This window comes from Cucurbita moschata, unplaced genomic scaffold (assembly GCF_002738365.1).
Source record: "Cucurbita moschata cultivar Rifu unplaced genomic scaffold, Cmos_1.0 Cmo_Scf00014, whole genome shotgun sequence".
Taxonomy (NCBI): domain Eukaryota; kingdom Viridiplantae; phylum Streptophyta; class Magnoliopsida; order Cucurbitales; family Cucurbitaceae; genus Cucurbita; species Cucurbita moschata.
The window spans coordinates 727,125-754,929 of record NW_019268530.1 but is presented as its reverse complement, the minus strand read 5'-3'; the positions used below and the strand labels follow the sequence as shown (position 1 = coordinate 754,929).

The window sequence follows — 27,805 nt, the reverse complement described above, 5'->3', positions numbered from 1 at the left end:
CTGAACAATGGGCCTGAACTTTTGGACCTTGGCCCAATGAAACTGATGTATCATACAAATAGAAGTTTCTTGTTTTTAATTTATATAATTATCATCGTTAATCCCAATAATATATTGATATCATAACTATTCAACACTTTCATGGTAGGTACTTTTTTCAATTAAAATAAATATAATCATACATCCAACCCAATATATAATATGTTTATTAATTACTTACCTATTATGAAAGGAATAAAATCTATTATGTTTTGTATCGCATTAACGTGTTAATTAAGCATTACCCATTAAAAAATAAATAAATAATTCGAGATTTAAGCTCGTCATTTAAGATAATTCGATTACGGGAGTTTTTGCCTATTCGAACACATCTCTTTAAATCAGATAAAACATCTATAATCATATCATTGATAGACAGTTCGATTTCTCAATTCTAATACTCGTTGAACTCTACACAGAAACACGATTAAACTGAACGATAGCTAAGTATTTGAAAGATCGGTCGCTCGGTCTCTCAGAGTTTTAGCGGAGCGTTTATTTTTTTGGAAAGAAAAATGGGGATAAAAGGAGGATTCTGTTTTGGAAGAACCTTGGTTGGAAGAGAGGGAAATGAAAGGAAGAAGAGACAGCAAGAATATTTTTCTTTTAATTTTTCAACTTTCATTTTACCCATTATTCATTCCTCTCTTCCTTCCTCTTTCTTCCCCAAACTCCTTTTTTTTTTTTTTTTCCTTTTTTTCACTTTTCTTTTTCTCGCCTTTTAAAATATCATTCCTTTTATTCCTTCGCAACTTCTACTATTCGGTGCGGTATCTTTTCTGGGTATTTATCATTCGGCCGAGATTTTGACTCCCATCAATCATGCTTCACTCACAACATTACTATCCCATGTTTGTAATTTTATTCGAGGAACAGTTCACGTTTATTTGAAAACAAATTTTCGTACCTGTTTAGGATTTAAGGATTGAAAATAAGGCATTTATGTTTATGTCTTTATTGGTCGAGTCTCACGTTGGTTATTTAAGGGGAATATCGTGAGAATATATAAGTAAATAACACCTTGAATTGGACTCATTTAACTGATTCCTCGAGAAGACCCAACAAGTCGGACGGAACTAATTTGACCGATTCATGAAGGGCATAATGGTAATTTTAAAAAAATTATTAAAATTTTCAAATGTACTTGTATAAAAAAAAATGTTTAAAAAGTAAATTTTTAAAAGTTATTCCAATTCTACACTTTCAAACTTCATTGATTTAATATAGGGTTTCCGAGGTGAAACAATATGATGAGAATTAAAATTATTCTCTTTTTTGCCCTTTTAAGGAATTCTATTTTTTTTAATTCATCTATTTTATTTACCATAATAATGTGTCGACTTTGATGACAATATTTATAAATTTTCATTAAAATTTTGTTATTTATCATACATAAAAAAGTCAATTATTTGGGCTATTGTGAAATTACAAAAATATCCCTATGAATTCAAGTTGTTTAAATTTGAAAATTCTTTATTAGAAAATGACATCTATCTTATTCTATAGAAAATTTTTATTTTTAAAATAATATTTAGCTAATAAATCACGTCACATCTAGATAATTTAAAATTTGAAATACACGTAAAATGATTTTTTTAGAATTTCGTATCATATCGTTTTTCCTCTTTTTCAATAAATGTCTTAATTAATTAACTGTTATCTCTAATTTAAAAATATAAAAATTAGGGTAAATTTATTTTATTTGAAAAAATATATTTATTTTACTACTCTGCCCTTGTAAAGTATGACTTGTTATGATTAGAATTGGCATCTTCATGTCATAATATCATCATTTGTTATTTTTTTTTATTATTAGAATATAAATATTGTTTTATTTTCTACCTAAAACTTTGTTCTATAAATTGTCACATCATATTAAAACCATTACTCTTATTTATTTATTTAATCAATCAATATATCACATCAGTATCTAAGTAATATCTTAATATTTTGATTTGTTTATGGCTCAACGCATGACTTTTGTAATGCAATTAATTTTAAATAAAATTGATATTTACACAAATGACAAAATTAGGTAAACATACAAAATGGTACCTAATTTTTGTTCCATAATTATCAATTTCCTTATTAATATCTTCAATTTCAAATTTTCAGTCCTTTTTCAAAATAATTTTATTAGATGTATTATTAAATTATTGTTGCAGTGTAACGACCCAGATCCCACTGCTAGCCGATATTGTTCTCGCTGACACTCTTTCCTTGGTGGTTTGTTCTCCTCCCTAACCAATGTGGGACATCACAATCCACCCCCTTCAGTGCCCAGCGTCCTCGCTTGCACTCTTTCCTTCCTCCAATCGATGTGGGACCGCCCCCAAATTCACCCCCCTTTGGGGCTAGCGTCCTTACTGGTACACTGTCCCTTTCGGGCTTCCCCTCAAGGCTTTAAAGCACATCTGCTAGGGAAAGTTTTCCACACTCTTATAAATAGTGGTTTGTTCTCCTCCCCAACCAATGTGGGACATCACATGTATAAACATACGTGTATGACTCAAACTCACCTATTAAACCTAACTTTTTTTATGGCCTCTTACATTTACGATAATCTTTTTCTTACGCAGTGATTATCAAGCTGCAATGAATAATGACTCTAGTTGTAATCGACGGTAATGTCGCTATCAACGGCGAACTATAACTACATTAACAATGTGAGATCTCACATCGGTTGGAGAAGGGAACAAAACATTCCTTATAAGAAAGTGAAACCTCACCCTAACGAATGCATTTTAAAATCATGAGGTCGAAGTCCAAAGTGAACAATATCTATTAACGACGGTCTATTACAAACTATTAAAGACCATTAATCACGATACAATAACCTAAACGCCACTTCTTTATATATTTATTGAAGGTTGAAATTTGAGCATATTTTAATTAATTTATGTATATTTTATATACAAATTAAAAAGAAATAAAAGTTTTTTTTGAAACACCTAGCATTTAACACGTGTCAAGAGTGGTGGGTCCCGCATTAAGGGGGGAGGGAGCGTGGACAAAGGCGCGTAGAAATAGATTTTGTACGAAAAAAAATAAAATTTTATTTTTAAAAAGAGAAAATAATAAATAAAAAAATAAAACCTCTTCAACTAACTTTTTTAAGTATATAAATTTGATGAAATCACATTACCTCATTTGTAAAAATATAATTTTTTTAGATAAAATACTTTTTTTTGTCCTATTCCTTTAAATTTACTTTTTTTTTTTAATTGTAAAGATGTACGGTAATTAAATTACCACTATAATTATACTAATCTCATAATTATTTTTATTTTTTAATAAATAATGACGTGGACAAAAGATAAAAAATAATATTTTTTCCATTGAAAAGACGGGGCGAGTGGGGTCACACACGACACCTCTACTAAATGGTGGGTCCCACTTTTTTCAAAATTTTGTATTTTAAAAAATGATGATAAAATTAAAATTCCTAATTAATTTCTCCCGTCTGTTTGGTTTTAACCTCAAATATTATTTACAAAAATTAATAATTGAATAATTGAGAAAGAGTTAACCAAATAATTTTTATTTTTTTTTAAAGTAAAGTGTACTGGGTATGGTGGGTAACACATCATGGCCCACCTTGCCTTTATTATTATTATTATTATTAATTTATAATTTAAAAAAATGGTTGGATAAGGAAAAGACAAACAAAAGAATAAAGGTATTTTAATTCTTAATTATTGGGACTGAAATGAATGGAAACATAAAGTCAAGAATAATTCAATTTAAATTATTTTAATAATTAATTTATATTATTTTCTCAGTGGAGAAATTATCGATCCAACCAGATGCTGTCTTGTAATTGGAGGCCATTCATTTCTTTTCCACGTCATTTTCACATTATTAAGTTTTTTCTTGTGTTTTTCCAAAATAAATATAAATTATAATTTTAGCTCCCATAAAATCCTATACTTTAAAAAAATATGAAATAAAATTAATAAATAATAGGTAAGAGGTCAAAGTGGGAATAGTATTTTTAAGAATATGTTTTGTATTAATATTAAAATGTACATTAAAAGTAACAAAAGTGGGTATTTAGGCATATGATGCTTCAAAGCAACTCCCAAAGTTATTTAAAAACACCCTTTTGAAGCAAATTTCACACCAAAATCCCAAATCTAAAATTAGTATAATATTGTTTTTTTTCTCTCTCTCTTACATAGTGGAGGTTAGAAATGGAAATTTAAATACAAGGTGGGAGCCATTGGGCAAGAGAGAGAGAGTGAAGAGATCCTTAAAATTTTCAAAACACAAAAATGTAAATGTTTGGTTTGCTTGTCCACATCATTGCATCCCAACAAAATAATAATAATATCAGTGCTTCAAACTTTATTATATATCAATAAGTTGTATCTTGATTTTCTGTAGCCTCATCTTCCATGTACTTGGTTTGAAATAACTATGTTGAGTGACCTCCTAATTTTTTTTTTTAAATTCACGTGAGGAAGGACAAAATATGATATTCAGCAACATTAAGGACAAAACAAACTAATATGACTATTGACATTTCATATGATATAATCGGTATCTTATCCGCTTTACTATATTTCAGTTGGCATTTCTAGTCGCACCTGTTGTGATGATAAACCCACCCAACTTTTGAATTGTCAAAAAAAAAAATATATATATATATATATATATATTATTCAATATAAAAAAGATGCAACCCTTAAGAGACTTCGAAAAGTAAGGACTTTTCAAAAGTAAGGAATCTTTAGCGTACTATGTGGAAGAGTTCATATTATTTGAATTTTATTAAAAATAAAGTTGCTATGATATGTATGACGTGATATTTTTATGCGGAAATATTAATTTAAATAATGCATAAAATGATGGTATGGACTTAAATGTTCGCATTAAAAACCATAAAACAAAACAACAAAAAAAATTAATGAAAAAAAAACAAATCAAATAAAATATCAAAATGATGTATTCATCACCTGAGAGTTACAAAATAAACAAAATGCAACTATCGTACACAAATTTTATGGTATTCAACGTGAACTATCATCATCCATACAGGAATATCTTGTCTTTACCTGAAATATAAATATAAGAATAATACAAAACGTGAGTATTTTTAAAAATACTTAGTAAGTAACTTGAGTGCAGTCGAAAAATGGACTCGAAATGGGAATTAATTGGAATTAAAGTGTATTTGTTGGTATTTGAAACTTGAAAGTGATCCATTTCTTTATTTTATTTTTGGGGTTGGAAATTAAAAGAAATTAATTTTTTTATTAAAAAGAAAAAGGAAAAAAAAAGGAAGGAAAAGGGTGCATCTTGCCAATATTAAATGAATGGATGTGGAAAATAGATAAAGGCTCCAATTCAAACCTACCCTTCTTTTATTCCCCCTTTCTCTCTCTTCCTTTATCAATCCCATAACACTTCTATTTTTTATTATTAAAATTTCCCTCTTAAATTTATTGTTTTACCTTTTTTTTTAAATTTTTTTATTGCATGCCATGATTTCAATTCATGAATATTGCTAAATTTTATGTCAAATATAAAAATAAACTTTTTTAAATAATATTAAAAAAAAAAACCACAAATTTCAACATAAAAGAAAGCTTTTCCCTCTTTCTTTTAAATTCTATTCTGATTTTTGTACTTTTTTTTTACTTTTATTTATTTTAGCCAAAATATTAATCTTAATTTTTTTAAAATAAAAAAAATACTTAAATAATAATAATATCAGTTTTTTCCTTTTAGAAAAAGGCTGACGTGGATTTGTGTTACATCATTTCGTCGGTGACAACTGGTATACAGTACTGAGTGGTTTTTCTTTTTCTTTTATAATTTTTTTTTCCCCCCACACAGGGAATAGTTTGTGGTCCCCACCCCAAAACCTGTCCCATCGGTTCCAAGTCGCTGACAAATTACCTTCAAAACGCGTGTCGTTTCCTCAATTTCCCACCCACATTTTCGTTAGTCAACTTATCGCGATAAAATCTCCCGATACCTCATTTCTTTATCGTTTCTCACGATATCTCTCTACATACGAATATATAATAATTTTTTTAAAAATAAAGACTGTTACGTCATATACATGACATTTGAATAGTTTACATCTTTTTAATTAAAGTATTAATTAATTAACTTTATACTTTGTACTTTATTTCAAAGTAGCAATAGTAAAAAAGTTCAATAATTAATCTTAATTAGAGAGTGACGGAGAACGTAACCAATGGATACAAAGGACAAACCCGAATTGTAAGGAAAATCATGTCAAATAAGGCCAAAAGATCCAATATAGGACAAGGTCGGACTAACGTATAAAAAGAACTAGACCATCATGAATAAGAGAAGGATTCGGGCATTGTCCGTCTCGTAAGAAACGTGTATCTTGCATGCTCCCAATTTTTAACCTTAATCGAAAAGGATAAACGAAACTTTAACGAGATCAAGCTCTAACTTAAGTATCGAGTAATTCATTGATATATAGTCTTTTATTAAAGCTATATGATAAAAGGTTTCATTTGCTCGAAGAATAAGTATAATGTTCTTTTTTTTTTCTTTTTCTAACGTTACCTTTTTTATTTTAAAATCTCTACGTTCCTTTGTTTGAGAGCATCTTTCAACGATCTTGGGTTAGATTTTATGTCATTCCATTTTCATATTTTAATTTAAAATATTTATTAAAAAATTTATGGAATAAATAGTCTAATTCGAAATATAGTGATGATTAAATTATAAATAAATATGTAATGACTATATAGGTTATAAATTATTTGTAGTTGTTAAATTTAAGATAATTTATTTTTTAAAATTTTTATTTATAACTATTTAGTTTTTTATTTTTATTTTATAGAGGTAGAATAGGAATTAAATATAAAGAGTGAAAGAAAAATAATAAAATAAATAAATAAAAGGGCGGAAGACATTGTGACAGTCTGCACTGTACACTCCACTAATTAAGGTATCTCAACTGGGACCCACTTGTTCATGCTTTGTCTTTGTTTTTAATTATAATTTTTAATTTTTCTCAATGTGGGTTTTAGTTATTTATTTAGAAAAAAGCCAAATTTATGTATATATATATATAATCTATTGATGTCATGTCATTAATAAAGTTAAATAAATGCTGAGATTGTGTTTATATGATAAACACAAGCTTAATTTTATTTATTTATTTATATAAATTAAAAATTCAAATCTTTCATTTTTTTTATAATATTATTAATATAATGCATGGACCATATAATTGATTTTTATAAATATTTTATTAAATCATAAAGATTAATTTAGAATTTTTGGAATCATATTTGTAATTTATAATAATGCCCTCACAACTTAGACCATGAATAGGATGAATTTGAAGCATTTAATGCAATATGGAAGTCCAAAAAATTTGATAAGATCTTTAATAATAATAATAATAATAATACATATGGGTCAATATATATAAATATTAATTAATTAATTAATGCAAACCAATGGCCTTCTTTTGACCACGTTTCTTTGGCATTTTTTGTTCCTGAAAAATTCCACCATGTGGAGTCGATGTTCCATTGATGTTGATCGATAATAAAAAAAACCTTTTTTTAAATTCAATTTTTCATAAATTTTATTATTATAATTATGCTTCAAATAAATAAATAAATAAATATCAAATATATAATCTTCTACGAATTTATTTTTTACACAATAAATATTTTAGCTAATAAGTTATGGTTGTAGTATTATTATTATTATTATTTTAATATATGATTTCGACTTGTCTCGATCTTATTATAAATAAATATTAAATGTATAGGATGAGAGAGAAAATATTATTTGTAGAGAGAGAAAAATGGTCATTTATAGAGTAAGGTCGCTTTCCAAATAAAATAAAAAAATAGTCCCACTATTCTGACAACTGACAACTCTCACCCCGGGAAATGAGAGCTACGATACTTTTATTTTATCGCGATAACACCATTTCACGTGAATATATCGCGAAACTTAAAAGTAGCATTAAATAATTTTATATTTCGTACTATTATAAAAATAAATAAATAAAAAGAATTAAATAGATATTGCCGAAAGTGACATCCTATCTCATCAATCCTCTTGTCCCATTGTGCATGAACTTTTAACTCCTAACATTAAATTTAATCATGGTCAAATAACTTATTAATTTTTTTTTTTTTTTTTCATTACTATTTGTTGCTTTGCATTTTATATTTTTTTTAAAAATAAAATTATTATACTAATGAATTTCATATAAAATATATTTTATTAGATAAAATTGACTCCGCTTATATAAAGATACATTGAACTAACGTTTAACTTTACAGGAATTGGGGAAGCGTTTGCGGAAACCCTTCGTGCCTTTCTCTATTTTCGAGGGTTCATTGTATTTAGAATTCCGGACTTTTCGAGCTTGTAACGGGTGGCTAGAAGTAAAACGAGGGTCGGTTATCTATGCCAATACATGTGTTTCTCTGTTTTTCTTGCTTGACACAAAACTCGTGAATAAGTTCGGTTACAAAATCTATTGTATTCATTAATCTCTATATATAAGTAAAAAAAATTATTTATGCCGTTTAATTCTTAGGGTACAATTATTGAATTGAAAAAGATCATAAAGGTGGTTTGGCACGTGTCAAACCATTTTACATTTATTTTATTAAATAATTTTGTCCTAAAGTTTATTTTATATTATAGGTAGATAGGTAGGTAGCTAAAATAACCCGAATATGGTCGTGATTTTTATTACTATTTTGCTATTATCGTCATTGCTGTCGTTTTTTTTTACAAAAAAAATATAAATAAAAAAATTTAATTAATTTTTTTTAATAAAAAACATGAGGTTTTACAAATTAAGCAACAAACCAAAATTAAATTTAAAATTTAATCCAAATAAAAATTATATTCCAAACTTTACCAACCAAAAAAAAAAGTAATTTCCACTTTTATTTATTATAAAGTGTGAGGCATTTCTAAAATGATAATACTTTTATTTTTATTTTTTAAATTATATATCACATGGGATTAAAAGTTGGAATTTTTTGGTACTGCAACAAAAACAAAAAAGTGGAAAATAGTAAATAAAAGGCATCTATTTTTTTTCAACTAAAATAAAGAAAAGGAAAAAAGCTTTTATTTTCTTTTTTTACAATGAAAATAAATAATAATAGAAGCAAACCGATATTCTTTTTAAAGATTTTATTCTCAATTCTTTTTCTTCCAAAATTTATTTAGTTATAAGTGTATGTGGTTAAGCGTGTTTTACTTATAACAATTTTATATTAGATGATATTCTAAGAATTTTCCTAAGATGCGTGTGAATGAGGACAAAACATGTGGGAATGACTCGTATTGATATGTGGGAATAATTTTCACTCTCGCTTAAAAGAAAAAATTAATACATAAAATATGATAATGGAAGTAAAATGATTTGACATTAGAAAAAGGAAGGGATAGACATATCTCTCTCTCTCACATGGGATGTGAGAAATAATTGGGGTTTTAGGTTTAGGTTAAGGTTACCCATTTTTGACATCAAATAGTACAAACTTTTTGTTTACCTCCTCTCGAAAATGACACTTCTATATATAATAGTACTGTTTTTTTTAAACGTATTGATGTCAGTTTCACAGTTTTGAAATATTCTACACTTTTATAAGAAATGTTTCGTTCCGCTCTCTAACCGTTGCATACGTGGTCCCTATTTTATGCTTGTCCGAAAATTTACTATCCATTTGGGGTAGGACTCTAAGGAAAAAAACAACACTCCATACTCATGTTCACACATTGAGTAGACTATATATTTATTTTTTTTAATATAAATATTCAAATCTCTGACTTCTTAATACAAAATATATATTAAAATGAATAGGTTGAATTAGCTATTTAAGTCAATTTTTTTTTGTACTTTAAATATATATATTGAAAATGCGTACTTTTATAATTAATTATTTTAGCTCAACTATTTTGAAATACTATTCTCAATCCATAAATGATATCAAATGTTCTCCTACAACATAAATGTAGATATATATATATATTGCTATTATGGGCAATAATTTTTTAATATTCATTCATGTCAAGGACTATTCAAATTCATTGACCAAGGTAAACACTAAGTCGGTATATACAAAAATAAATAAAATAAAATAAGTATGGATGGTTCGTACTATAAAAAAGTAATTAAATCAATAAAACATATTTATTTATTAAAGTAATTAAAACTTAGAATTTGATTAAGAGTTCAATAAATAAATATAGGATGGTTTGTAGAATAAATTGAACATTAATCTTAGGGTAAAAAGTAAATGTAGTACGTGGGGTAAGTTATACTAATAATAAAAAAATTGTCGATATGAATATTAATAATTTAATGAAAATAAATGAAATATTGGAAAAATCTTGGTTAGCCAATCACAAGTCAAGAAACGGGGAAAAAAGCTTGGAAAATAATTTCAGGTAACGTACGTACCGCTGGAAAGGGACAACAAGGGGCTCACCCACCATCTTTTACCAAACAGCCCCTACTCATGTTTCTAAATTACAACTTTGCCACTGCCTAACCCCGATCCAACTCAATGTCTCACATATCGCGGTATCCCGCGCGATCTTGAAAATATCGTGAACATTGCATATCTTTCACGTCTCGCAATCATGAAGCGTAATACTGTATCACGTGATATAATAAGTAACGCATCTCTCTTTGGAGTGGGTCCCAGTGGCAGGCTGTGTAAATTTAATAAAAATTTGAGGGCCAAAATTTGGGGGTCCCTCTCCCGAGAAATCTTGTCGTTTATTGGGGGATCTGAGCGAGTAATTTATTTGATTATATATATATTTTTTAATTCTGAAATTTGGAAGCCGGGAAGCCATTGATAATTCGGAGATTTGAACTGAACTGGTTGACCTTTTGATCCAACGGTTTAGATTCTTCGAACGTGTTGGTCTATTACACACCTGATCATATCCATGTTATTAATATCGTTGAGTTAAAAACTGTATTTTGAATTTGTTTTTAATTTTTTTTAGTTCAACAAATTACCAAAAATATATATTTGTTTTCTTAAAAAATGAAAAATAAGTTTTCGGATATAATTATATTTTTTTTAAAGGATAAAATGGTAATTAGGAGTTATAAGAATATTTAGGGTAATAAAAGAAGAATTATCTGAAAGATTTACAGATCATTTTGAAGATTTAGCCAATAATTTTCCCGAGGTGAATAAATAACTGTTTTTTTAATTTATTTACTCAGCTCACAGATTCCGCGCTGATGAACTCGACAAAATCAAGCCGGCTAAGCGGGGCCCACCCAATCTGCACTTATCACGCATCGTGACTGTAGTTATAACTTGATAGATTATATATATTTTAATATTTTCTTATTTTATCCGGAGATAAGTAAGTGTGCTTATCATCTGCTTTAGCTGTCTCCTGGTCCCTATATAAAATCACCATTTCTGCAAGTTCATGTATGTTTCTTGAGAGAGAGAGAGAGAGAGAGAGAGATAAAGCTTGGGAGAGAGAAAAGAAGAAGGAAGAAAGAAAGAAGGAAAGAAGAGAAGAGAGAGTGAAAGTCTTCATTCTAGAGAGAGAAAGAAGAGAGAGAAAATTTCTCTAAGCTCTCTCTCTGTTTCTGAGTTGTGTGTATTTCTTTTTTGTTGTCTGAACTAACCCTTCTATGTTCGTTCTCGTTTTGTTTTCAAGGTATGAAGAAATCTCTCTCTTTCTCTCTCTCTCTCTCTATCTTGCTATTTCTCTCTCTGTGTTCGTCGAATCTATTAGCTTTTTCTTGGTTCTGGATTTGTAATTTTTGTTCCCTTTTCTTTTTTATGCTTCACCTGTTAACCATCCTTTCTCTCTCCATTATTTGCTCTTTTGCATCTTCGATTCCTGTAGGGTTTAAAGCCGCTTTCCTTCTCTGTTTATAGAAAACCCTAAAATTATTTTTCCTTTTCGACCAATTTCCGTCGCACCAATATGCCTCTCACCTATTTCTTCTCGTAATTTATCCCTTCGATTTTGTTTCTATTGGTTACTTGTTGAAGGTAATTTTTGGCAGCGTGTTCTGATTTTTCCGTTCTGACGAGAAATTTTTTTCTCACTGCCCCGCTTTTCCTGTTTGATTCTTTAGGTATTTTGCTCGATCTCTAACTTTTCTCTCTTTGAATTTCATTTTCCAGATCTAGCGGTCTTTTCTGCCATTACTGTTAAAAACGGAGGCGGTTGTGATGTCGTCCCTCAGCAGGGAGCTGGTGTTCTTGATTTTACAGTTTCTCGATGAGGAAAAATTTAAGGAGACAGTTCACAAGTGGGATATTTTAGTTTTTTTTTTCTGGATTAATTTTTCAGTATTTTGTGCTTGAATTTGCAGTATTAATTGCTTTATTTTCCAAAATAGGCTTGAGCAGGAATCTGGGTTTTTCTTCAATATGAAATACTTTGAAGACGAGGTTCATAATGGGAACTGGGACGAAGTTGAGAGATACCTCTCTGGTTTTACGAAAGTAGATGATAATCGCTATTCAATGAAAATATTTTTTGAGATTAGGAAGCAGAAATATCTTGAGGCATTGGACAAGTAAGCTCACATTTTCCATTTTCTTGGTTTCTGTGGCTATAAATTTGAAGTTTCATCTCCTGGGTTCCCTTTTAGTAAGATTGTTTCAAATTTTTTTTCTCAATTGTATCAGGCATGACCGCTCCAAGGCAGTAGATATTTTAGTAAAGGATTTAAAAGTTTTTTCCACGTTTAACGAAGAACTTTTCAAGGAGATTACTCAGCTATTGACGCTGGAGAATTTTAGGTATGGCATTACATTAACAGGATATGATTTTTGCAGAAGAGCTAGTTGGTAATGTAATGCATTGCCTCATTATAGGGAAAATGAACAATTGTCGAAGTATGGCGATACGAAGTCTGCTCGGGCTATTATGTTGGTTGAGTTGAAGAAGCTTATTGAAGCAAATCCTTTGTTCCGTGATAAATTGCAGTTTCCTCACCTTAAGAACTCAAGATTGCGTACTCTTATTAATCAAAGGTGATTTATTGGCACTCTTGATTCTTTTTTCATGTAGTGTACTCCTTCCTTCAATGCATGCGGCCTTTGCTTCACCGTGATTTAGTTTCTTGTTCAAAAGACTCAAATTTCTTAATCATTTGTATTTAATGAATTTAATGTTGAAACATTTAATCAATATGTAAATTGCAGCTTAAATTGGCAGCATCAACTTTGTAAAAACCCTAGACCAAATCCAGATATTAAAACCCTTTTTGTGGATCATTCTTGTGGACAACCAAATGGTGCTCGGGCTCCTTCTCCGGCGAACAATCCACTTCTTGGATCCTTACCCAAACCTGGAGGTTTTCCTCCTCTTGGTGCTCATGGGGTGGGTTATCTATTGTAATTGGTAATCTCATTGTCTTTATTCAAGTAATTAAACATGCTCCTTAAAGAATTGTGTTTTTCTGTTCAGCCTTTTCAGCCTACAGCAGCACCAGTTCCAGCACCGCTTGCTGGTTGGATGTCCAACCCTTCAGCCGTTACTCATCCTGCAGTTTCTAGTGGAGGTGCCATTGGTCTTGGTGCTCCATCTATGCCGGGTAAGTTACGTTCCCATGCATTTAGGTGCCACGTGGTTATTATCTTATCATGCTGATGTAAGCTACTCTAATGGCCATGTGTAATTGAAGTTTCTTTTTTTAATATATATTTTTATTTCTTCGATAGCTGCTTTGAAACATCCACGAACTCCACCAAATAACCCTTCTGTAGACTATCCTTCTGCGGAATCTGAAATTGTTTCTAAAAGGCCGAAGCCTATGGGGATGTCTGATGAGGTAAAATCTGTTTTGCCTTTATTTTGTACACGCACATGATTTTAGTCCAAATCCAGGCATGTCACACCTGTGCTCAGCTTATGGTTTTGTTCTTACTGCCTCTTTTGTCATATAATGAAGGTAAATCTACCAGTTAATGTTCTGCCAGTATCATTTGCTGGTCATGGTCATGCACAGGCTTTTAATGCACCAGATGATTTGCCGAAGAATGTTATGCGGACACTGAATCAAGGGTCATCTCCAATGAGCATGGATTTTCATCCGGTCCAACAAACTCTGCTTCTAGGTATATTTAGATTTATTTTGTATCGACATTTTGTTTTAAATTACCAATAGAATTATGTCTCTGAAGAAAAATCTCTTTTCAGTTGGCACAAATGTGGGTGAAATAGGGTTGTGGGAAGTTGGATCTAGGGAGCGACTTGTTTCGAGGAGTTTTAAAGTCTGGGATCTCAATGCATGTTCAATGCCTTTACAGGTATTCCTTGTATACTAATGTTGCAGGCTAAATCTTATCACGATTAGTTTAATTTTACTTTATCTTGATGAATTCCAGGCAGCTCTACTTAAAGAGCCTGATGTATCGGTAAACCGTGTTATTTGGAGTCCTGATGGTTCATTATTTGGTAAGATTGTATGTTTCCTTGGAAATATTATGTTATTGAAGTGAGCATTGGTCGTTGAATGAGTGCCGATTTTGGATAGGTGTTGCCTATTCAAGGCACATTGTTCAAATATACTCCTATCACGGTGGTGATGACCTGCGACAGCACCTGGAGGTGAGTGTGATTAAGAGTGTTGTATGTATTGTGTACTCTTCCCGTCTTGTAGTATGACACTGAAGTTTGTGAATCAGATTGATGCTCATGTCGGTGGAGTTAATGATCTAGCATTCTCCAATCCCAATAAACAACTTTGTGTCATAACATGCGGGGATGACAAGACCATTAAGGTAGGTTATTTCTTACTTATTTGGGTCATTTAAGGAAGGGAAAAGAGCTTCCATTTGTTGACATTTCTTTTCTCTTTGGATGTTGTTAGGTCTGGGATGCTGCCAATGGTGCAAGACAATTTACATTTGAAGGCCACGAGGCTCCTGTTTACTCTGTTTGTCCTCACTACAAGGAAAGTATTCAGGTTTGCCCTTGATGCAACCCGAGTTTTTGCGAGGCTGCTTGATGCATATTCTGCCTAACCTGTTGCCTATTTGTTTTTGTTTCTCTTAGTTCATCTTTTCAACAGCACTGGATGGAAAGATAAAGGCATGGCTATATGATAATATGGGCTCACGAGTTGACTATGATGCTCCTGGACGTTGGTGCACAACCATGGCTTACAGTGCAGATGGTACGAGGTATGGAATACTTGCTCAGCTGTTTTGGGAATGCTCAGACTTGGCTATTTTTTGTGCATGGTAAAGAATTTTACAGCATTTTTATTTCTATCTCAGTTTAATTGTTTGGTTGGGGGTTTTAGGCTCTTCTCATGTGGGACAAGTAAAGATGGAGAGTCTTATATTGTTGAGTGGAATGAGAGTGAAGGAGCTGTTAAGAGAACTTACCAAGGGTTCCGCAAGCGGTCTCTGGGTGTGGTACAATTCGATACAACTAAAAATCGGTTTTTGGCTGCTGGTGATGATTTCTCCATTAAATTCTGGGACATGGACAATGTTCAACTTTTAACGACTGTAGATGCTGAGGGAGGGCTCCCAGTAAGTTTTCATGTAGTGAACTGAGAAGTTAAATACTTATGGTTGACATTTGCTTATTCCGGTTCATTCCCTATAATATCAAAGGCAAGTCCACGCATCCGCTTTAACAAGGATGGCACCCTTTTAGCTGTTTCTGGCAATGAGAATGGAATTAAAATCTTGGCGAACCTGGATGGAATCCGGCTACTACGAACATTTGAAAATCTTTCATATGATGCATCTAGAACGTCAGAAGCTGGGACAAAGGTAGCTTTATTTAGATGTTTAATGAATGAACTCTTCACCATTTTGTTAATTCTTCTTCTAAATATCTAATTAACTTTTATTTAATTTTTCAGCCTGCAATAAATCCAATTTCAGCTGCTGCAGCTGTGGCAGCAGCAGCAGCCGGTAGCGCCGCAGATAGAGGTGCTTCTGTCGTCAGTATGGCTGGAGTGGTTGGTGTTGCTTAATAGCAAATTAATGTTTTTAGTAGAAGCTTGTTTATTTTTATGTCCCCTGCATGTCTGGATAAATTATGAAACAACGAATTCATACTTTTTTTTCCCTGATTAATTTAACTTCAAGCATATAAATCTGCCAGGCTGGGGATACCCGAAGTTTGGGGGACGTGAAACCTAGAATTACTGAAGATTCCAATGACAAGTCAAAGATTTGGAAGCTCACTGAAATTAACGAACCATCTCATTGTAGATCCTTGAGGCTGCCTGAGAATCTAAGAGTAAACAAGGTTAGTCCTAAAGATTTTGAGCTCTTAAGATTTCTTGGGATGCTTTGTTCTTCCTTCTCTGACAATACCGTGTACTTGATTTACTTAGATATCTAGGTTGATCTACACAAATTCTGGAAGTGCAATCTTGGCATTGGCATCAAATGCTATTCACCTGCTATGGAAATGGACGCGAAGTGAGCGTAACTCAACTGGCAAGGTATTGGAAAATATTATGTTATTAGTTTTCTGTCTGATATCTGGTTCTGTAGCCCTTTTAGTTAGACGTCCGAATCTAATTTCCATTGTATCTACATAATCAACACTTTTCTATTTTGAAGGCAACTGCAAATGTTTTGCCTCAACTATGGCAACCGTCGAGTGGCATTCTAATGACCAACGATGTTGCTGACACTGGTTCTGAAGAGGCTGTTCCCTGCTTTGCTTTATCCAAAAATGATTCTTACGTCATGTCAGCTTCTGGTGGAAAGATTTCCCTCTTTAATATGATGACATTTAAGGTAACATATAATGCTCTTCAGTTGGTCATTGCAATTATCTGGCGATGGGTTATACCTATCTCAACCTCTTTGCAATGCAGACAATGACAACTTTCATGCCGCCACCACCTGCTGCCACATTCCTTGCCTTTCACCCACAAGATAACAATATAATTGCCATTGGCATGGATGATTCCACAATTCAAATTTATAATGTCCGTGTGGATGAGGTATAATACCTTCAAGAACCACCTTTTCTCTAATTAAACCTTGTGGAAATTGTTATGTTATCAAATCATTTGTTGATTCAGGTTAAGAGCAAGCTTAAAGGTCACTCTAAAAGAATAACTGGCTTGGCCTTCTCTCACTTACTGAATGTGCTAGTTTCATCCGGAGCCGACGCACAGGTATCTGCTTAAACCATCTCGTGTAGGTTTTGTGGTTTGCTTTTTGCTGTATGGTTTCACTGTGTTCAGATATGTAGCAATCTAATTATGTGGCATATTGCACTTTGACTAAAGACTGACCCGGTGAAATTGTACTTGTAATTCGAGCTTTGCCATTTATCTCAACTTTTTACTGAATATCGAAGAGTTCAATGAATTCCTACCTTTGAACCACCTATTTATTTGTTGCTTATACAGCTTTGTGTGTGGAGCTCTGATGGGTGGGAGAAGCAGAAAACACGATCCTTGCAACTTCCAAGTGGAAGGCCTTTGTCATCACAGTCAGACACTCGTGTACAGTTTCATCAGGACCAGATACACTTTCTGGTTGTGCACGAGACTCAGATTGCAATTTATGAGACTACCAAACTTGAGTGTGTAAAGCAGGTCTTTCTTTTACCCCCTCTTCCTGTTCGTTCATCAGTGTTTTGTATTTGAAGCAATGCCTTACCCACTTCTCCTTTGTTCATTCTCATTTTAGTGGACGCCGCGGGAATCTGGTGCACCAATCTCTCACGCAACATTCTCTTGTGACAGTCAAATGATATATGCCAGCTTCTTGGATGGAACTGTCTGCGTGTTTACTGTTGCTACTCTCAGATTACGTTGTCGAATTAGTCCTTCAGCTTATCTTCCTGCTAGTGTGAGGTATTTCTCTCATGCTACTTTGTAGTTTAGGCACACATAAGTTGTTGAATCTTTTTGCGGTAATGAGCTCTTGGAATGTGCATGGTAACTCAATCTGTTAGATGGTTTATTCTCAGTCGCCCATTGGTTATGTTGAATATGGATTGATCGAAATCAGTTGCTGTATTTTTATTTTATGTTCCAAAAAACATCGGATGAGTATAAAGTATACAATTAACGTGATACTGCTTTTCAGTTCACCCTAGCTAATGTTTGATGTGAATGAAAAGTATGACACGATGTTAGCTTCAGTTAATACATGATGTGAACTCGGTGCTTGGTTATATACACGAAACAATAATGGTTCTTGTCATTTTCATGTTCCAGAAATGGAAAAGAGCACGACTTTGTATTCAAATTTTGAACTCATTATCTCCATTTCTCTTACATTTCACCTAACACGTCCTTTTCAGCAATGCTTCTGTTCAACCACTAGTGATTGCAGCACATCCCCAAGAAGCAAACCAATTTGCTTTAGGGCTGTCAGATGGTGGGGTTCACGTCTTCGAACCTCTCGAATCAGAAGGGAAATGGGGGATGCCTCCGCCCGTTGAAAACGGATCAGCATCAAGTGTGCCGACGACTCCATCAGTCGGAGCTTCAGGTTCAGATCAAGCCCCAAGATGATCGAGCAGCTAGCACGAGTGCTTTTACATGCTTGGTTGCTGGCCCTCCAACTTTAGGTATACTTCAGATTTTAACTGGTTGACCCTTTTTTTTCTTCTCCCTGAACATTTGTTAGCCATGTTTGTATTTTGTCATATTTTTTTTTGGCTTTGAGGTTGATATTTCATTTCCCCAGTTTGTTGTTCATGATATGTAGTTTTTTACTCAAGGAAACAGCAAAAGATGTAGATTTATCTTCTTTCCTCAGATTCTGTGTAAGTTAACATTCTGCAGGAGTATTACTAATAGTCAAATGACCTTCTTACTCATGAATCTCTTCTCAATTTTCTTCTCTCTTACAACTATTTTGTTGTTATTTTATTATCTTCCATTTTTTACCTTCTGCTAGTGCTCTTCATAGATTTGAACCAGGATCGAATGGTTCGAGCTCCATATTTGCTCAACTTAGATAGATCCAAACCAGAAAATTTAAGATCTATTTAGAAATTTCTCTTAAATATAACTATTTTGTTCTTATTTGTACCATTTAAACTAATGTTATATGTTATTGTTCGAGCTCCATATTTGCTCAACTTAGATAGTTAAAATCTTTGGAGACGAAGCTCATTCTAGCTCAGCCTTCTGGGTTGAAATCATGGAGGAAGATTCTTTATGGACTACAAAAGCAGAGAATTTGGTGAATAATATTGAGACAACTCAGTCGTGTCCAATTGGTAAACTTGTCACTGACAAGTAAAAGCAACTGATATGGACTTTAAAAAAAAGGTTCCTTTCTGGGTTCAATTCTTGAATCTTCCTCTACCATCTTCTCAATAAAATCCATTGCTGTGAGACTGATTGCGATGATTTTGGATGCTCTGAACCAGTTGAGAAGAGGAATTAAGGTCAATACAGAAGAAATATGAAAGACTTCGATCTTACCACCCACTGGCTTTAAAAGGATCATTGACCTATGAACTTAAGAAATATTTCTCAATCATTCAATTAGAGATTTCTTGTTTTGTTTTGGGTGTAAAAGTCTTATAATGAAAGTATGAGTAATATACTAAGAAATTAAATAATTGCAAAAAATGATTCATGGTAGCCCTTTAAAATGATAAAAAAGTGTCTGACTATATATATATTTTTTAATGTTTAACACACTTTGAACAGGAAAAATAACACAATTACATGATGAGGTTATTGCTCAAGTCGTCTGTAGCTTATACAAAAGTTCAAAAAGCTTAGACAACAGAACAAGAAGGCATTGTGTTATTGAAAAAATCCATCAGAATCCATTCCGGGAGTAAAGTAGAATCATTATTTTTTCTGATGGGGGTGGGCACTTCAGAATTTGAAAACATAATTATAACCAACAATCTACCAAAGCTTGATGATTGATTACATCCCAGATTTGAATTATTGGCGAAAGTACATGGAGGCGTTTTTAGCAAGTGTCGAGGTCTCGGCATGGAGGCGGTTTCGGGTCGCCTAGCAAGGTCGTGTTTCCTCCCTCTGGTCCGCACCTTATGCGACCTGGGTTTTGTGTTCCGTGCTGAAATATGGGACAGAGATGTTGCATGTTAAATGAAGCAGCATTGTGGAGAAAATTACATAAACTAAATCGTTGAACTAGAACAGGTACTGGATGATAGCCAGCTGGTTGATTATCTTACCGGTGGTTTCTCCCCTCTTCTCAACATCTCTACTATCTCAACGACCCGTTTGGGAGTGACATCTTCCTGAAAATGGAAAATACGCATAAATTCATGAGAATACTTGTGTTTTGAGTACAGACAGTCCATTTTACTTGGTTGAATGAAAAATATTATGCTGCACCCACATAGTAATTGTATGAGTATCCTTCAGATCCATTAGAGTAATCCGCGACTGTAATCATTGGGGCGTTAACACAACATCCCTACAGACAATTAGCAGATATCAGATCAGTATCTTCGTAGGTAACTCGGACAACTTAGAGCGATACTTCAAAAGAGAATATAGAAAGAGAGGTTGAAAGAAGAATGACAAAAATCCAGGAACTATCTAGACAACTTATGACAAAAATCCAGGAACTTATCTAGACAACTTGACCAGCATTACGTGGAGAAATAGAAGTAAACATTGAGACAGAAATTAACAAGGGGATGAACTATAGCCAAATTACTCAAGAGCAGGGCTAGCAGTGAGACAGAGCTAGACTCCAATAAGCTATGCTATGCTATTATATAAGAAAAAACCGTAAAGAAGGTCAAGGTTGAATCCAAGAAAATAGAATGAGAGAAAAAAGAAGAAAGCTCACCATGCATTCCATTTCTCCAACAGAGAACAGACCATCCATTGTTACTTCTGCACATGACAAATATTATGGGCTTATCTTCAAATGTATAAGTTTTAATAGAATGTAAAATAATAAAAATTTGAAAAACTATATGCATACAGTATGGTTTAAACTTTCATTACTGTTGTAAAAGTTTTGTGGCAGAATTTATATTGTTAATTGTACAAGATCAAATGTTGTGAGCATAAATGTACCACCTAAACATTAATAACTTGATTAAGTTAAACTCTTGAATTTTTAATCACTTGAAATAATTGTCCCATCTTTCCATGAATACTGCTGCATGACACTTACCGTTGCGTTTCACTCCCAAGTGTTTCAATAAAGCATCTTCAATTTCTCGAGAGCCACGAATCATACATGGAGTAGTGCCACAAACTAATAAGTGATACTTGCCCACCTGAATATCAATTGATGAAGTTCAGCAGGTGAGCTGAGTTGCACAATTCTATAAGTAGAAATATCAGAAATCCAAAATGAAAAATATTGGAGAAACAATATGGACCTATTCATTCTCTCTCACCTTGGCTCGATTGAACATTGAATAAAATGTTGCAACCTCATATACACGGACAGGAGCAACCTCAATAACCTTAGCAACCTGTGTCAATCATTTTACAACAAAATATTGACATAACATCCATCAAAACCAAAGACATACACTTTAAAACAACTAATCAACTCATAATCAATAATAAAAGAAAAATCACTGGAAATCTATAAAGTGCATACTTTTGTGATTAAGTATTACAAGAATTGAAGGGCTTTCCTTTTTATGATTACGAGTTTCTCAAATATTGGAAAGCAAATGAATTGTGTATAGCTGATGCACTTGACAAATTTAAATACAGAAACGCTAGCAAGGTTGTTATCTACGAATTTTGAGAGTATGAATCTCCTGTGTAAAAGATCACCTAATTTAAGTTCTTAGGCTGATTTTCTTTAGAAGAAGCTTCCAGTTTCTTATGGCTTGTTTTCTTCCCAAGGATGCTCTTGTTTTGGGCTATTGCAGTTGAGGCAATCATTTTGGGGCCATGGTTCGTGCACAATCAAAGATTAAATATTTTTAAGGATTAGCTAAGCAGCTGGGAGAAGTAGTTCAATTTAGCCAAGATCAAGGATTTCTTTTTCTTATTCACCATCATTAATTGAGGTGCATTAAGATACCTCACTTAAAATGTCTCTGTTAGTATTCTCTTTTCACTCCTTATTGGAGGTTGCCTCCTTTGAATATTTTTGTTCCTTTTCACTATATCAATAAAAAGTTCAATTGAAAGGGATTAAGTATCCTCCAATAGAAGGTAAACAGAACCTAAGTGGAAAAAGGGTTCCTTGGGAGCTATATTTGAGATAGTGTTTGCAGGGACTGTATGCACAATTTTGACTATTTCTGGAAGTGCAGTAAGCAAGGCATATCTCCATCTACTGTTTTTTTCTTGTTGAATAAAAAGCTAGTTGTAATTTCAGTTGGAAGGGATTAAATTTCCTCCAACAGAAGGTATACAGGACCAAGGAGGAAAAAAGAGTTCATTGGGAGCTATATAGAAGATAGATTTTGTTATTCCCATGACTCTTATTGACCACCGGACCAATCCATGGTTTAAATTCAGTTTATGCGTTATGACCACAGAAATAATCACATCAGATTATGATTGTTGAATGTTAAAGAATTTTCATTCATTTTGGGGTAATGTTTCACATTACTGACACCACATGAAATGTAAGAGTTTCTTGAAAGCATAGAGCAACATACTGCATTCATTGCAGAAACAGGAAGCCATCCTCCATGCTGCTGTTGTGCTAGATCTAACAAAGGAATGACTGCAGATTGCTTATAGTTGGAGGGGTAGTGGGAGATTATCTCTGCAACCTGTATACGAATATAATCAACTAACCCATAAAATTGAAAAACACTCCAGCAAACATCAGTAGGAATGGATGTAAAACGAAACCAAATATGGCAACGTGCAATGATATTAAACCCACCAAAAAATCCATCTCTACAAAGAGACTTAAGCTTCCACCCATTACAAATGAAGAATATTGAAAATTCAAAATGTAGGAGCACAAAGATAAAGCAAATGTCCACCCATTTCCAACGACGATGTGGATTTTAATACTGAACCCACGATAATAGTTAAGATATCAGGATTTCGGGGGGTAAAGACTTTCAAAATTATCTATCAATTATGTTGTGACATCACGTATATTGGGCATTATTTTGGTTAAATCCTCAGCAACATTCCAAGCATCAAAAACCGAAGAATAAGTGCACTGGTATGCATCATTCTAGCCATGCATCTAAAAACAACAAATCGTAGCAGATTGTTTCTTATCCCAAAACAAGTATTATCTATCCCTTAAGAGCTGTTGGATCAAGTTAACAGAATATTCTATTTTTCTTTTTTCTTTTAACGAAAGTATCCTGACAAGCAAATACAGAAGAATATCGATCTGGAAGCCATCCAGATTTCCTAGATAACTAAAGGCTAACTCCCATTTTGGAACTAAAACGCCAGAAATTCTAAAATTCAGAGAGCATTCAAAGCACCAACCTTTTTTTTGTTGGGCTCGGAGAATTCCCATGGCAGATCAGGATTGTTATCCGGGGTATCAATATGCTGCAACACATTAAATTCCCACTCGTTAGACCGACAAAAATTGGGTATTTCATTAAATTCACGCAACACAACAGAGTAAAATAAAAAATTAGAAGAAAAAACAGTCGCGAACTCACGTAGTTAAGGGCAGTGGAGAAGCATCGCGAAGTCTGCAACAGACATAAACACAAATTAGAAAAGGCAATCGGGGAATGGAAGAGAGAGTATAAAATAAAGTGAAAGAACACCTGACGGAAACTTTGACGAATTCCAGCTAGACGATTGGCAGCCAGACGACCTAGCATTTTCGATCAGAGACGAGTTTAAGGGCTGGAAGTTGAACTCGAATCCGGCTAGGAGAGGGGGAGAGAGAGAGAGAGAGAGAGAGAGAGAGAGGCCGGGGAGAAGAAGCAGCTTACTGGCTTGTGCCCGCCACGGTGAGAGAGATATCGAGAGAAGTGGGCCGATTAAACGATATAAATTTAGAATCTTACCTCGGCCCAATGGCCCAATTTTGATATTGGGCCACATAATTGCTTAGGCCCATATCTTTTTATTTTATTTTATTTTACATATAATAAAATGTTATTATTAAACCCCAAACGCCTAATATAAAGAGGACAAAAAAAAAAAAAAAAAAAATCACTTTTCACTCGAGCTTTCCATTTGTTTTAAAATGACCCTTAGAAAACTCGGCCGATTTTTAAAAATTATTTTAATGATAATTTAAAATTGTGTTAGGGTAATATTGTAATTTGGACAATTATACTCAATAAAAATTATATATATATTTTTATTGTATTTCCGTTCAGCGCAGCAGTAAAACGTCAGCCGACCAGTACTACTTTCCCCTCGGAAAAGCATCGTCCTCCATCCGCAACCCCAGCAAGAGAAAAGCGCGCCAAAGCTTCTTATCTGCTTTCCAACCACCGCACGATGCCGGAGTTACCTGAGGTGGAGGCGGCGAGGAGGGCCATTGAAGAGCATTGTGTCGGGAAAGTCATCAAGAAGGCCGTGATAGCTGACGATTCGAAGGTCATCGACGGCATATCGCCTTCTGACTTCGAGGCTTCGCTCTTAGGCAAAACCATCCTCTCCGCCCATCGCAAGGGCAAACACATGTGGGTCCGCCTCGATTCTCCTCCTTTCCCTACATTTCACTTCGGTACTGCTCCCTCTTTATATCCTTGATTCTTTTGAGGTGCATGTGGTATTTTGAAGTAACGTTTGATCTCCTGCTATTGAAAATTGATTGTTTTGCCTCATTTCTCGTGGAACTATTTGGGTGAAAAACTAAGGGAATCTTGGATTTTGTTGGTTTCATGTGAATAATGAATGTAAGGGGAATTTACGAAATTCATGCTGTATTTGGAGTTATGCGAGTGTGATTAGTTGCTTCAACTATTTAAATTTTAGCATTATTGTTAGTGGTGCTTTTGGTTCTTCTCTAGTTTCCAAATTCATGATGCCACTGTGAGCCTCATTATTTTCCAAATTTTAGCATTATTTTGTTTCATGTATATGTTGATTTTAGGTTGACATTCTGTTATATTTCCCTTGTTGATTGGGTCATTCTCTTCCTAATAGTTCTTTATGATGCTCATTCTTTTACCCATTTAGACTTCCTATGGTCTCATTCATTTTCGTGTTGGTTTCCTCCAGGGATGGCGGGTGCCATATACATCAAGGGCGTAGCTGTCACGAACTATAAAAGGTCAGCCTGATTAGAATAAATTTGTGGTTCATGCACTGTGCAATTACAGCTAAATAAAAAGTTACTCTGTTGGAAGGGATCAAATTTCTTGTTTCAAGATTTTAATTTGGTGATTCTGCATGCTGAAAGCTCATATAAATAACCAAAAACGAGCGTAAATAATGAAAATATATAAAACTGATGACTTTAATTAGTTAGACTCATAGTAACTACCTTGAGTGATACGAGTGGACTAGATAGAGAGCAAATTTGTACTAATTTCAAGTATATTTTGTTGCATACATCATTTACAACCATTGATGTCTTGGAAAGGATTTTTCATATCAGCATACTGAATAGTGTATTGACAACACAATTGCCTAATCTAGTTAATACAGTTTTCCCTGTAGTCGTGAACTGCAGACTGAAATTGTAGATTTTACTGCTTGTAGCCTTGTTCGATTGTCTAGGTTTTTTGGTCGCATATTTTCTGAACATGATTTAGACTGCTCAAATTATGCAATCACATCCTTACAAATATATCAATGTGCTTTTGTCATTAATTACAAGGATCTTTCAAAAGAGTAATTTCTGATTGATTTTCGAATAACAAATGGTGATACATACAGGTCTGTGGTTAATGAAGATGATGAGTGGCCTTCCAAGTACTCGAAGTTCTTTGTTGAGGTAAGATCATGTGTTTTCCTAACTAGTAAAAGGTTGCTAACTAATTGTCTGCGAGCCTTTGTATACTAAAGAGCTCATTTGTTTTATATTAATTTACCTTCTACTTCAGATATATTTATGATATTTATGATCACACAACAGATTAAATTTTCTTCAGTTCTTTCTACTTTATGTCATTACAACATAATCCCGGAATTCTCCTTCTGCAGCTTGACGATGGTGTAGACCTATCCTTCACAGACAAAAGGCGGTTTGCAAAAGTCTGCCTGCTGAAAGACGTACCTCAATATGACTCGTGAATCACCTTTATTTCATGAATTCTTTTAAGATCTGGTTATTTTAGTAATGAATCGCCGCTAAGTTCATACATTCTTTCAATAGATGGACATTCTTGTTAGCTTCTCTAACAGTTTTGTTTTTACAGCCAGCTTCAGTGCCCCCAATATCTAAGCTTGGCCCAGATGCTCTTTTAGAGCCTATGGCACTGGATGACTTTGTTGAATCCTTGGGCAAGAAGAAACTGGCTATTAAGACTCTATTGCTTGATCAGGTAAAAATTTCTACAAATTTCTCAGAAATCTACTTTCACAAAGCATAGTTTTTAGATTTAGTTGAAGCTGTGTCCATGCCCTGAGGTTCAACAATAGGATTGCGTTGTTTTGTAATGTTCAGTGTTCGATCATTTTGGTATTAGATTAAAGAACTGACTCTGTGAAGTTGCAGTATCCCAGAGTGTTATGAACCGCAATGTTACGCAGGATTAGAAATGAAAATTTATTTGCTTAGTTTTAAAATGATGATTCTTATTAGTCTTTGTCTAACTTCGCAGAGCTATATTTCGGGTATTGGCAATTGGGTTGCAGATGAAGTACTATATCAAGTAAGTTCACCTTATTTTGTTAGCCTGAAATACAATGTGATTAAAATCATAGGGATGCCCGGTGAGGTTTATTTCATGGTGTTACTCTGCGTGTGAAAATATGGATACAGTTCTCTTTTCAATTCCATTTCTAGAGATTACTTTTGGGGCTTTAGATGAGGAGTGAGGACTAATCAGTTAAAAACATCTATTTAAAAATTCTCTCAGGCGAGAATTCATCCAAATCAAAGTGCTGCTACCCTATCCAAAGAAAGTTGTGCAGCTTTGCACAAGAGCATACAAGAGGTACGGCTTTGCTCTTTTCTCTCCCCCATCCAAATCGTCCCAAAACCTTGCCGCCCTACTTGGAGTTAAGGCATGCTGCACTCTGTTGAGTTTTTTTAGTAAAACATTCAGTCTTCATGGAAAGTATGGAGGAACCACCTGTAGGTCCTTAAACGAGCAGTTGATGTTGATGCTGAGTCCAACAACTTTCCTGAAGAATGGTTGTTTCATTTTCGGTGGGGGAAAAAGCCTGGGAAGGTCAATGGTAAGCCTAGTTAGATATTTGATCATTTTGATGAAGCAACTGTTTTCACAGGTAATTGAAAAAGCGCTTGAAGTTGGAGCAGATAGTAGTCGGTTTCCTAATAATTGGATTTTCCATTCACGCGAAAAGAAGCCTGGCAAGGCTTTTGTTGATGGTTGGCTCTTTATTTCTTGTCAACATGAGTTTCATGATTTCTAGTGTTCTGAAATTATTTAGACATGAATTTGTTCAGATTCAATTAATCTCTGTTTGACGAAAAGAAAAATATGAACTTCATGCACACTTTTTTTCGTGAATGGAAGTTTGTACTGCTTTTATTTGACCATTTCAGGCTTTTGTTAGGTGCCCAAACAAAGAAAACACAAGATACTAATATATTGCGATACCAAAGTGAAACTACTTTCGAGAGGGCTATCTCTCTTTCAAGTCCCTGACTGGACAATCCCACTAAGAATGATCCACTAAGGTCCCTAACGCTCCTTATTTATTACCCAGACACTCCAAACTAATTACTACTATGCCCTTACAAATACCTTCCTAATCTCTCCCCCCCCCCCCCCCCCC

The 27,805-nt window shown here is 33.5% G+C and overlaps 3 protein-coding genes across 4 annotated transcripts in view; 2 read left to right on the top strand and 1 right to left on the bottom strand.

Moving 5' to 3' along the window:
- Positions 1-11,563: 11,563 nt before the first annotated feature.
- LOC111452326 (protein TOPLESS-like) lies at positions 11,564-18,844 on the top strand. Its single transcript, XM_023092981.1, has 26 exons — positions 11,564-11,718; positions 12,195-12,322; positions 12,413-12,592; positions 12,705-12,818; positions 12,894-13,052; positions 13,224-13,401; positions 13,489-13,615; positions 13,743-13,852; positions 13,973-14,138; positions 14,221-14,330; positions 14,409-14,478; positions 14,558-14,631; positions 14,709-14,804; positions 14,894-14,989; positions 15,079-15,206; positions 15,329-15,563; positions 15,648-15,809; positions 15,902-16,000; positions 16,147-16,293; positions 16,382-16,492; positions 16,614-16,793; positions 16,874-17,002; positions 17,084-17,179; positions 17,417-17,605; positions 17,700-17,866; positions 18,319-18,844. Exons 2-26 carry the CDS (start codon positions 12,243-12,245, stop codon positions 18,530-18,532), a joined length of 3,417 nt encoding a protein of 1,138 aa, XP_022948749.1. The 5' UTR covers positions 11,564-11,718; positions 12,195-12,242; the 3' UTR covers positions 18,533-18,844.
- Positions 18,845-19,675: 831 nt separating this feature from the next.
- On the bottom strand, positions 19,676-23,888 carry LOC111452832 (NADH dehydrogenase [ubiquinone] flavoprotein 2, mitochondrial-like). The gene is made up of 10 exons (XM_023093737.1): positions 23,701-23,888; positions 23,590-23,622; positions 23,408-23,473; positions 22,606-22,722; positions 21,376-21,453; positions 21,147-21,252; positions 20,814-20,860; positions 20,355-20,432; positions 20,188-20,253; positions 19,676-20,066 (listed from the first exon to the last, which is right to left on the bottom strand). The coding sequence occupies exons 1-10, from the start codon at positions 23,755-23,757 to the stop codon at positions 19,959-19,961; spliced, it is 756 nt and encodes a 251-aa protein (XP_022949505.1). The 5' UTR covers positions 23,758-23,888; the 3' UTR covers positions 19,676-19,958.
- A 382-nt stretch (positions 23,889-24,270) lies between these two features.
- Positions 24,271-27,805, top strand: part of LOC111452858 (formamidopyrimidine-DNA glycosylase) — a 5,215-nt gene continuing 1,680 nt past the window's right edge. Inside the window, exons 1-8 of one of the 2 annotated variants that reach the window (XM_023093773.1) lie at positions 24,271-24,617; positions 25,115-25,166; positions 25,775-25,832; positions 26,042-26,110; positions 26,257-26,382; positions 26,662-26,712; positions 26,920-26,997; positions 27,293-27,395. In XM_023093773.1, the coding sequence (XP_022949541.1) occupies positions 24,389-24,617; positions 25,115-25,166; positions 25,775-25,832; positions 26,042-26,110; positions 26,257-26,382; positions 26,662-26,712; positions 26,920-26,997; positions 27,293-27,395 (766 nt within the window). In that variant the 5' untranslated portion in view covers positions 24,271-24,388. Of the gene's footprint in view, positions 24,618-25,114; positions 25,167-25,774; positions 25,833-26,041; positions 26,111-26,256; positions 26,383-26,661; positions 26,713-26,919; positions 26,998-27,141; positions 27,242-27,292; positions 27,396-27,805 lie in introns of both variants that reach the window. The other variant, XM_023093774.1, reaches the window with a different exon arrangement.

Bases quoted from the DNA above. Each gene is read 5' to 3' on its own strand.
- LOC111452326 (XM_023092981.1), top strand. From the start codon at position 12,243: ATGTCGTCCCTCAGCAGGGAGCTGGTGTTCTTGATTTTACAGTTTCTC. The intron at 13,616-13,742 runs GTAAGTTACGTT...TTTCTTCGATAG, and splicing joins TGGTGCTCCATCTATGCCGG to CTGCTTTGAAACATCCACGA. The intron at 13,853-13,972 runs GTAAAATCTGTT...CATATAATGAAG, and splicing joins CTATGGGGATGTCTGATGAG to GTAAATCTACCAGTTAATGT.
- LOC111452832 (XM_023093737.1), bottom strand. From the start codon at position 23,757: ATGCTAGGTCGTCTGGCTGCCAATCGTCTAGCTGGAATTCGTCAAAGT. The intron at 22,723-23,407 runs GTTGGTGCTTTG...ATTCGTATACAG, and splicing joins CCGAGCCCAACAAAAAAAAG to GTTGCAGAGATAATCTCCCA. The intron at 20,067-20,187 runs GTAAGATAATCA...CCCATATTTCAG, and splicing joins GAAGAGGGGAGAAACCACCG to CACGGAACACAAAACCCAGG.